Raw genomic sequence first — 11465 nt, 5'->3', positions numbered from 1 at the left:
TCCCCAACCAGGGATTGAACACAGACCCTTGGCAATGAGAGTGCAGAGTCCTAACCACTGGACCACCAGAGAATTCCTGAGATTAGTGCTTTTATAAAAGAGATCCCACAGAGTCCTTAGCCCTTTCCAGCAAGTGAGTACAGAGCAAGAAGTAAGCAGTGTGCAAACCTGAAGAGGACCCTCACCCAGCTATTCTATGCACCTTGATCTCAGACTTTCCAGCCTCCAGATTGTGAGAAATTTCTGTTGTTGTAAGCTGCCCAATTGGTGGTATTTTCTTATTGCAGCCCAAGTGGATTAAGACAGTGGCCATCTGCAAGCTAAGGAGAGAGACCTTAGGAGAAACCAGAACTGTAGACACCTTGATCTTGGACTTCAAGCCTCCAGAACTGTGAAAAAAAATTTTGTTTTTTAAGCCATCTAGTCTGTGGTATTCTGTTATGACTGCCCTAGCAGACTAACATAGCCTCCGGTAAGGAAATGATGACATGCCCACTGCTGCCCCTGCATTTGTAACAGGAATAGACAGCTCCTGTTTACAGCTATGGACAAACACGGAAACCAGGCACATTCCCCACCTTCCCTTGGCTGGCATGTCTAGTCCCTAAGAATCTTAGATGAGCCAGGTGCAGGTGTAAGGGAGAAGTGGCCATCTCTAGAAGGGATTGGAGTTCCAGGCTTTGAGCAAATCTCACTTCTTCCTCCAAAACAGACATTTTTAATGTAGGTGAAATTAAAATAAAATTGTAATTTTAGTCTTGGAATTTTAATTTAGTACTGAAATTGTCATTTTCAGGCTTGAAGCAGAAAATTAATCAAAAGAGGGTCATAAGGCAGGTATTTGTGGAGACGGGGGTATTCATGAGTGTTGTATCTAAAAGAATGGGTTGTGGGCTGTGTGTCCAAGAAGTGGACAAGCAACTTCCTTGTCCACTTCTTGGCCTCACTGAGTTTGGTGAACTGTAGTCTCCCAGAGAGTCCCTATTGGTTGGCTGAAGGAGAGGATATTACTTAGGGCAACTTTATTCATCTAGAGCAGCGGTCCCCAACCTTTTTGGCACCAGGGACTGGTTTCGTGGAAGACAATTTTTCTACGGACCGGGTTGGGGGGAATGGTTCAGGCAGTAATGGGAGCACTGGGGGGCGGCAGATGAAGCTTCGCTGGCTTGCCCGCCACTCACCTCCCGCTGTGCGGCCCGGTTCCTAACAGGTTGGGGACCGGTACCGGTCTGCAGCCTGGGCGTTGGGGACCCCTGATCTAGAGGGTTTAGGAAATGGAGGTAGAGTTTAATTGACTTCAATCCAATCGCACCTAATCTGTAAATTCTTAGAAGAGCTCATGAGGGCGACGAAAGGAAATTTTGCTTTTTCTTTTCAGTTCTCTTCCTGTGTGCCAAAAGACAGCATCCCTCAATCCATACTGTACTTACACTTTTTTCTGGATGAATTGGAAAGAGTAGCTCCAATACCCGCTTCATCTAAATCTGCTTTTTTTTTTAAAATTGGAATTTGCAACCAGGAGCTCCACATTGAGATGTCAGGAATAGGTACAGAATACAGATTAGAGGATAGTTTTAGGAGCACTGGAGTGAGAACCAGTGGATTTCACCCCTAGCGCATCTATCCTCTGGGGCTCGGACTAATCTTCTCAAATATTTGGAGTTCATTAGATGACATTCACAATTCTTCAGCAAATTTTTTTTTGCCAAGCATGTTCTAGGCGTTGCTCTTTCCAACTAAACAATTCTGAAATTTTGAGTACTTTTGAGCAACTCTTCAGTGTGTTTAGCCTGGAGTTGAGCTGTGTGCACTCCACTTCAGTTTTTTTTTTTAACTTTTATTTTTTAATTTTATTTAATTTTATTTTAATTTTATTTTAATTTTATTTATGTACGGTGTAGGTGTATTGGGTCTTAGTTGTGGCATGCATGCGGGAGCTAGTTCCCGACCAGGGATGGAACCCGGGCCCCCTGCATTGGGAATATGGATTCTTACCCACTGGACCACCAGGGAAGTCCCTCCACTTCGGTTTTTGCAGTCCTGTTCTCCAGAAGCTCACAGGCTGAAGCAAGTATAAAATGGTACAAGAAACTGATGATCAAGTGTTTAAATGTACTCAAGGGTCTAAACATCTCGCCTGGTCCAAATCAGTAACGTGAAAAGACGAAGGGAAGGACACAGTGACCCCTGTGCCCACCAACTCCTGGGCGCGGAGGCGTGGTCAGCCCTGAGTGGCCTGGTCCAAGGCCAAAGGACTAAGGGCCTGCGGGGCGCGGCGGCGGCCGGGGCGGGCGCGACCTTTCCTCCGGCTCCACCCTCGCCCGGTAGCGGCCTCTTTAAGAATCCGAGCCGCTAGCGGGCCTGCTGGCACTCACGTGACTCCGCTCAGCTCACTTGCTCGCGGAAGTGGTCCAGCCTCCGCGTCCCGCGAGGCGGTCTCCGGGTGCCCCGCGGGGCGGGCTGGCCGGAGCGGGCACCGCCGGGCGGCCCGCAGCAGGTTGCTGAGATGGTGCAGTTGTACAACCTGCACCCGTTCGGGTCGCAGGAGGTGGTGCCCTGCAAGTTGGAGCCTGAACGCTTCTGCGGCGGGGGACGCGATGCGCTGTTCGTGGCGGCCGGTTGCAAGGTGGAGGCGTTCGCAGTCGCCGGCCAGGGGCTGTGCCAGCCAAGGTGTGCCTTTTCCACGCTGGGCAGGGTGCTGCGCCTGGCCTACAGTGAGGCCGGTGAGTAGCGGTGGGGTCAGGGGGCTCCTGGGCCCCGGATGGGGCCTCCTTCCTAGAGGACCGAGCGACGCCTATAGCTCTGGATGGGGAAGTACTTTGTGCTTGCCGGACGGTCTTGCCAGGTCTGGCGGCTGATGGAAGTTGTGCGCTGTGCGGCTGTCCTGGCAACCACAGGTTAGAGCCCGCCTTTGGTGGGCGGGGGACGCTGATTGTTCCTGCTTTTCTGGCGTCGTCGCCGGGAAGTACCTTGGTTGGGTGGCTGGATTCACTCAACCCAGACACTTCAAACCAAATAAACTTCTTTTCGTAGAGAAAACAAGTACACACAAAACTAGGGAGAATAGTATCCTGAACCCCCAGTTACTCCCATCTTCAACAGTTATGCCAACTCATGGCCAGTCCTTTATCTACTTCTTGTCGATTTTTGAAAGCTCACATTACATGCTGATTTTTAAATCTGTATAAATAGAGCTCAGGTCTTAGACCCCTTTTTCCCCAAACAGGGTAACAGCATCCACTACTCTTTTTCCACCAGAAACGTGAAGCAGTGCCCAGGGGGTACTTTGTGGGTGTCTCCCTATTTTAGAAAAATCCAACATTTAAAACTAGGTACTTAAGATGACAGAAAAATTCACCATAGGATTCTTTTAACTGCCTGATAAGACACTTAAAATTTGAATCCTGCTTTTCAAGAGGGGTGTAAAGGTGTAAATTGCGGTATTTAGGGTGGAAAAGCCTTTGCCTGAGGTACTTTACTAGTAAAGTGGAGAGCACGAACCTGGAGGATTGGAGATCTCTGCCTAATCGCTACTCTGTCTGCAACTGATTAGATGTGAGTATATAGAAACTTTTGGGTCTCAGTTTCTGTTTAAAAAAAAAAAGTAATTTGAATGCTAGATCAGTGACTTCCAGACATTGGAATTTTGTGGATCAGCAAAGAATTGTGGGGCTACCATACACAGTATCTGACTGTTCATTTTGTCAAGTAAAGATATATATTTAAAAAAATGAAAAGCCCTACTGTTTACCGTCATCGTTATTTATACTGATAATAGGAGAAACACTTAGCTCCAAACATGGGATGTCTTTCTTTATGGGCAACTTACTATACTGTTATTATTTTTTCTTTTTGATTAGTGAAGACGTAATAGGGGCCCGCAGGCCCACAGACCAGTTTGAAAACCACTTATTAGATCTGTAAGTTCTCTTTCAGCAGAAGATTCTGATTTTGGTATGTTTTATGATATTACTCTCCTAATCATTTCACAATATTAGTAGTTTTCCCCATCCTATCTCCTTTTTAGACCCAGGAGTTCTCACCTTCAAGAGCTCTGCTGAGTGGCAAACTCACCAGTTTCAACATTAGTATGTGTGTGTCTGCTGGTGAGGGAGAGACAGACATACAGACACTGTTTACATGACTTGTACCATTTGTCTTCCAAATGGACATTTAATTTAGAATTGGAAGTGGCAGGCGTTATGTAAACCTCTAGCTTTCTTGCCTGTCAGTAGTGGTGATTCTGGGGAATCCTTTGATGCCGCTACTTGTGTATAAAACACCCAATTCCTGAACCACGACCTTAGAGAAACTGTGTTTCCTGGGGTGTGGCCCAGCATCGGGTGAGTCTGGTGTTTAGTCAGGATTGACAATCACTGACCTAGAGCCTTACTGGCTGCTGTAGGCGGTGAGTAGTATGGTACTGAAGCCTTGAAAAACAAAGATATTTTTGTAATTCAGTTGGCTGTCTTAAGAAACTTCAGGAGTCCTGTGGTGTGGCATTAGCATGAGTCAGATAGCTCAAGGGTAACTTTCAGCTTGAACGCAATGCCTGGGTACAGCTTCTATCAATCCACAGGTAGTGGACTCCTAGCTATGCTATGCTGATATCCAGATAACTCGTCTTACACTTTCCAGCTTTTTCTTTTTTGTCTCTGTCCTTCCACTCACAGTAACATGGACATGGGGATTCCTGCTCTAAGCCCAGGGTCTCCTCCACACCCCCACCCTGTCAAAAACAAAGTGAATCTTAGCTCAGGGATTTATATTTACTGTAAATGCTTTGCAGGTCTCTTATCCAAACAGAAAACATTTTCAAGTTTTTGTGTTGTTTTTCCATTTCTAATTAGCAGGATGCCAGTCTCCTTTCATAAAGTTTGGGGGTATTAGAATGTAGGTCAAAATTTTGAAGGATGGGCCCTAAATATCATCATCAGTAATGGAAATTTAATATAGGTTTTGTGTGTGAAGGGAGGAAGAGGAGATGTGAGAACTCGCTCTCGAGGGAGAAAGACCTGGTGGCCAGGGTTGAGTGCTGTGTGGGGAGCTCTGGTGCTGGACACTTGCTTATGGGGTGTCTGGAGGTGGTGAGGCAGAGAGGACAAGACCTTGTGACCCTCATTGCCTGTCCTTTAGCACAAGTACATTAAAGAGCCCTAGAATGTCTATTATCTCCCCCCAAGCCCTACCCTCCCTCAACTTTTTTAAAATCATAAAACATATTTTCATACACTGTATGTTATTTCTGCCTTCTGATATCCATTTTGTCACAGGAGTGCAACCTTTTCCTTAATCTGGTATTAGTGTTAACCAGGTTTATGATCTTGTGCATAAAAGGAAAAGTTTACTTATTTTTTAAAAAAATCAATGACTCTCAGCTTAAGGATAAATATAAGGATGATTTTTTAATTTACTTAATGAAGACAGGCTGTTGTAAAATAAGTAAAATAAGGCCCTGGGCACATAATACCTTAATAAGTTTAATTCCTTTCTCTTATAAAGGGCTATAACCTCCACAGAATCCTCTAGACTTATATCTCCTTTGGCACATTTTGAGAGACAGCGTGGAATGAACATTGGCTTTTGAGCTAACCAGATCAAGGTTTAAACCCCAATGCCATCCGTTTGTTGTCTGTGTTGCCTTAGGCAGGTTACTCAGCTTATATGAGTCTCAGATTCCTGATCTATAAAATGGAGAAGGATATAATGTCTTGAAGAGTTGTGAGGATTAACTGAGAGAACTCTAAAGCTCTGTTCAAAAGGCTTACCAGGTAGACACAGCAAGTTCTAGTTCATCATTTGTAAGACAAGTTATTAATTTGAAAACATATTAATACAAGACAGCATAGGCACTATCTATAGTTTGCAAATTATATATAAAACAGTTGATATATAGACTTTACCAGTGAAATAAGCATACATTTATAGACATACGATAGAAAGCTTTTATTATAACTAAACAAATATGCTTAGTTTTAAAATTCATTTAGTAACTTGACTGTGACACCAAAGCACTGAGAAAAGAAAAAAATAGAAAAATTGGATGTCATCAAAATTAAAAAGTTTTGTGCATCAAAGGACACTATCAACAGATTGAAAAGGCAATCCACAGAATGAGAGAAAATATTTGCAAAGCATATACCCGATAAGGGATTAATATTCAGAATATATAAAGAACTCCTATGACGCAACAACAGAACAACCCAATTCAAAAGTGGGCCAAGGATTTGAATAGACATTTTTCCAAGTGGCCAACCAGCACATGAAAAGCTGCTCAGCATCACTAATCATCATGGAAATGCAAATCAAAACCACAGTGAGATACCACTTCATACCCATTAGGTTGGCCATTATCAAAACAAATAGAAAATAACAAGTGTTGATGAGAATGTGGAGAAATTGGAACCCTTGTACATTGGTGGTAGGAGTGGAAAGTGATAGAGCTGCTGTAGAAAACAGTATGATGGTTCCTCAAAAAATTTATAGAATTACCATATGATCCAGCAATTTCACTTCTGGGTATGTACACAGAATAATTGAAAGCAGGGACTTGTGCGGATATTTGTACACCAGTGTTCATAGCATTTTTCACTAGAGCCAAGAGGTGGAAGCAGCCCAAATGTTCATTGACAGGTAAGTAAAATGTACGATATCCATACAGCCTTAAAAATGGATGAAACTCAGACACAAGCTACACCACAAATGAACCCTGAAGACATTTTGCTAAGTGAAACAAGCCTGACACAAAAAGACAAATATTGTGTTATTCAATTTATGAATTCACAGAGACAGAGTGGAATGCTGTTGTCAGTGTCTGTGTACTCGAGGCACTACTTCTGATTTATTGCAGCGTTCAGCCCTAGTTTTCAGCTTTATTCTTTTTTTTTTAACATCTTTATTGGATTATAATTGCTTTACAATGCTGTGTTAGTTTCTGCTGTATAACAAAGTGGATCAGCTATATGCATACATATAACCCTCTTGCATCTCCCTCCCACCCTCCCTATCCCACCCCTCTAGGTGGTCACAAAGCACCGAGCTGATCTCCCTGTGCTATGCGGCTGCTTCCCACTAGCTACTCATTTTACATTTGGTAGTGTATACATGTCCATGCCTCTGTCTCACTTCATCCCACCTTACCCTTCCCCCTCCCCATGTCCTCAAGTCCATTCTCTACCTCTGCGCCTTTATTCCTGTCCTGCCCCTAGGTTCATCAGAACCATTTTTTAATATTCCATATATATGTGTTAGCAAATGGCATTTGTTTTTCTCTTTCTGACTTACTTCACTCTATATGACAGACTCTAGATCCATCCACTTCACTACAAATAACTCAATTTTGTTTCTTTTTATGGCTGAATAATATTCCATTGTATATATGTGCCACATCTTCTTTATCCATTCATCTGTTGATGGACACTTAGGTTGCTTCCATGTCCTGGCTATTGTATATAGTGCTGCAGTGAACACTGTGGTACGTGACTTTTTTTTTTTTTTGCGGTACGTGGGCCTCTCACTGTGTGGCCTCTCCCGTTGCGGAGCACAGGCTCCGGACACGCAGGCTCAGCGGCCATAGCTCACGGGCCCAGCCGCCCCGCGGCATGTGGAATCTTCCCGGACCGGGGCACGAACCCGTGTCCCCTGCATCGGCAGGTGGACTCTCAACCACTGCGCCACCAGGGAAGCCCCTGTGACTCTTTTTGACTTATGGTTTTCTCAGGGTATATGCCCAGTAGTGGGATTGCTAGTTGTATGGTGGTTCTATTTTTAGTTTTTTAAGGACCCTCCATACTGTTTTCCATAGTGGCTGAATCAATTTACTTTCCCACCAACAGTGCAAGAGGGTTCCCTTTACTCCACACCCTCTCCAGCATTTATTGTTTGTAGATTTCTTGGTGTGGCCATTCTAACTGGTGTGCGGTGATACCTCATTGTAGTTTTGTTTTTTATATAAATTTATTTATTTTATTTATTTATGTTTGGCTGCAGTGGGTCTTCCTTGCTGTGCGTGGACTTTTTCTAGTTGCTGCGAGCAGGGTCTACTCTACTTTACGGTGGCTTCTCTTGTTGTGGCGCACAGGCTCTAGGCATGCGGACTCAGTAGTTGTGGCTCACCGGCTCCAGAGCGTAGGCTCAGTAGTTGTGGCTCACGGGCTTAGCTGCTCTGTGGCATGTAGGATCTTCCTGGGCCAGGGATTGAACCCATGTACCCTGCATTGGCAGGCAGATTCTTAACCACTGCACCACCAGGGAAGTCCCCCCTCATTGTAGTTTTGATTTGCATTTCTCTAATGATTAGTGATGTTAAGCACCCTTTCGTGTGTTTGTTGGCAATCTGTATATCTTCTTTGGAGAAATGTCTATTTAGGTCTTCTGCCCATTTTTGGATTGGGTTGTTTGTTTTTTTGATATTGAGCTGCATGAGCTGCTTGTATATTTTGGAGATTAATCCTTTGTCAGTTGCTTCCTTTGCAAATATTTTCTCCCATTCTGAGGGTTGTCTTTTGGTCTTGTTTATGGTTTCCTTTGCTGTGCCAAAGCTTTGAAGTTTCATTAGGTCCCATTTGTTTATTTTTGTTTTTATTTCCATTTCTCTAGGAGGTGGGTCAAAAAGGATCTTGCTGTGATTTATGTCATAGAGTGTTCCGCCTATGTTTTTCTCTAAAAGTTTGATAGTTTCTGGCCTTACATTTAGGTCTTTAATCCATTTTGAGCTTATTTTTGTGTATGGTGTTACGGAGTGTTCTAATTTCATGCTTTTCCATGTAGGTGTCCAGTTTTCCCAGCACCACTTACTGAAGAGGCTGTCTTTTCTCCATCGTATACTCTTGCCTCCTTTATCAAAGATAAGGTGCGTGGGTTTATCTCTGAGCTTTCTACCCTGTTCCATTGATCTATATTGCTGTTTTTGTGCCAGTACCATATTGTCTTGATTACTGTAGCTTTGTAGTATAGTCTGAAGTCAGGGAGCCTGATTGCTCCAGCTCCGCTTTTCTTTCTTTAGATTGCTTTGGCTATTCGGGGTCTTTTGTGTTTCCATACAAATTGTGAAATTTTTTGCCTAGTTCTGTGAAAAATTCCATTGGTAGTTTGATAGGGATTGCACTGAATCTGTAGATTGATTGGGTAGTATAGTCATTTTCACAATGTTGATTCTTCCCATCCAAGAACACAGTATATCTCTCCATCTGTTTGTATCATCTTTAATTTCCTTCATCAGTGTCTTATAGTTTTCTCCATACAGGTGTTTTGTCTCCTTAGGTAGATTTATTCCTAGGTATTTTATTCTTTTTGTTGCAATGGTAAATGGGAGTGTTTCCTTAATTTGTCTTTCAGATTTTTCATCATTAGTGTATCAGAATGCAAGAGATTTCTGTGCATTAATTTTGTATCCTGCTACTCTACCAAATTCATTGATTAGCTCTAGCAGTTTTCTGGTAGCATCTTTAGGATTCTCTGTGTATAGTATCACGTCACCTGCAAATAGTGACACTTTTACTTCTTCTTTTCTGATTTGTATTCCTTTTTTTTCATTTTCTTCTTGGATTGCTGTAGCTAAAACTTCCAACACTATGTTGAATCATAGTGGTGAGAGTGGGCAACCTTGTCTTCTTCCTGATCTTAGAAGAAATGGTTTCAGTTTTTCACCGTTGAGAATTATGTTGGATCATCATTTGTCATAAATGTCCTTTAGTATTTTGAGGTAGGTTCCCTCTGTGCCCCCTTTCTGAAGAGTTTTTGTCATAAATGGGTGCTGAATTTTGTCTAAAGCTTTTTCTGCATCTATTGAGATTATCATGTGGTTTTTATCTTTCAATTTGTTAATATGGTGTATCACATTGATTGATTTGTGTATATTGAAGAATCTCTTGCATTCCTGGGATAAACCCCACTTGATCACGGTGTATGATCCTTTTAATGTGCTGTTGGATTCCGTTTCCTAGTATTTTGTTGAGGATTTTTGCATCTATGTTCATCAGTGATATTGGGTAGTTTTATTTTTTTGTGACATCTCTGTCTGGTTTTCATATCAGGATGATGGTGGCCTCCTAAAATGAGTTTGGGAGTGTTCTTCCCTCTGCTATATTTTGGAGGAGTTTGAGAAGGATAGGTGTTAGCTCTTCTCTAAATGTTTGATAGAATTTGCCTGTGAAGCCATCTGGTCATGGGCTTTTGTGTGTTGGAAGATTTTTAATCACAGTTTCAATTTCAGTGCTTGTGATTGGTCCATTTATATTTTCTATTTCTTCCTGGTTCAGTCTCAGAAGGTTGTACTTTTCCAAGAATTTGTCCATTTCTTCCAGGTTGCCCATTTTATTGGTATATAGTTGCTTGTTGTCAACTGTCATGATCCTTTGTATTTCTGCAGTGTCAGTTGTTACTTCTCCATTTTCATTTGTAATTTTGTTGATTTGAGTCTTCTCCCTTTTTTTTTTGATGAGTCTGGCTAATGGTTTATCAATTTTGTTTATCTTCTCAAAGAACCAACTTTTAGTTTTATTGATCTTTGCTATTGTTGTCTTCATTTCTTTTTCATTTATTTCTGATCTGATCTTTATGATTTCTTTCCTTCTGCTACCTTTGGGGTTTTTTTGTTCTTCTTTCTCTAATTGCTTTAGGTGTAAGGTTAGGTTGTTGATTTGAGATTTTTCTTGTTTCTTGAGGTAGGATTGTATTGCTATAAACTTCCCTCTTAGAACTGCTTTTGCTGCCTCCCGTTGGTTTTGGGTCATCGTGTTTTCATTGTTATTTGTTTCTCGGTATTTTTTGATTTCCTCTGATTTCTTCAGTGATCTCTTGGTTATTTAGTAGCGTATTGTTCAGCCTCCATGTATTTGTATTTTTTACAGATTTTTTCCTGTAATTGATATCTAGTCTCTTAGCGTTGTGGTCGGAAAAGATATTTGATATGATTTCAATTTTCTTAAATTTACCAAGGCTTCATTTGTGACCCACGATATGGTCTATACCGGAGAATTTTCCATGAACCCTTGAGAAGAAAGTGTGTTCTGTTGCTTTTGGATGGATGTTCTATAAATATCAGTTAAGTCCATCTTTTTTAATGTATCACTTAAAGCTTGTGTTTCCTTATTTATTTTCACTTTGGATGATCTGTCCATTGGTGAAAGTGGGGTGTTAAAGTCCCGTACTATTACTGTGTTACTGTTGATTTCCCCTCTTATGGCTGTTAACATTTGCCTTATGTATTGAGGTGCTCCTATTGTGGGTGCATAAATATTTACCATTGTTATATCTTCTTCTTGGATTGATCCCTTGATCATTATGTAGTGTCCTTCTTTGTCTCTTGTAATTTATTACAAGACTTTATTTTAAAGTCTGTTTTGTCTGATATGAGAATTGCTACTCCAGCCTTCTTCTGATTTCCATTTGCATGGAGTATCTTTTTCCATCCCCTCACTTTCAGTCTGTATGTGTCCCTAGGTCTGAAGTGGGTCTCTTGCAGA

General features: G+C 42.0%; 1 protein-coding gene across 10 annotated transcripts in view; it reads left to right on the top strand.

Moving 5' to 3' along the window:
• The first annotated feature begins 2407 nt into the window (after window positions 1-2407).
• Window positions 2408-11465, top strand: part of HPS3 (HPS3 biogenesis of lysosomal organelles complex 2 subunit 1) — an 87591-nt gene continuing 78533 nt past the window's right edge. For all 10 annotated transcript variants that reach the window (XR_009540640.1, XR_009540639.1, XR_009540641.1 and 7 more), the window contains exon 1: window positions 2408-2723. Coding sequence is in view for 6 of the 10 variants with exons in the window: in XM_060149654.1 (XP_060005637.1) it covers window positions 2507-2723 (217 nt within the window). In the remaining 4 variants the exon portion in view is untranslated. The remainder of the gene's footprint in view (window positions 2724-11465) is intronic.

Source organism: Lagenorhynchus albirostris, chromosome 5 (assembly GCF_949774975.1).
Source record: "Lagenorhynchus albirostris chromosome 5, mLagAlb1.1, whole genome shotgun sequence".
In the NCBI taxonomy this organism is placed as follows: Eukaryota; Metazoa; Chordata; class Mammalia; order Artiodactyla; family Delphinidae; genus Lagenorhynchus; species Lagenorhynchus albirostris.
The sequence above is the reverse complement of the archived record's forward strand: the minus strand, read 5'-3'. Positions and strand labels throughout refer to the sequence as shown.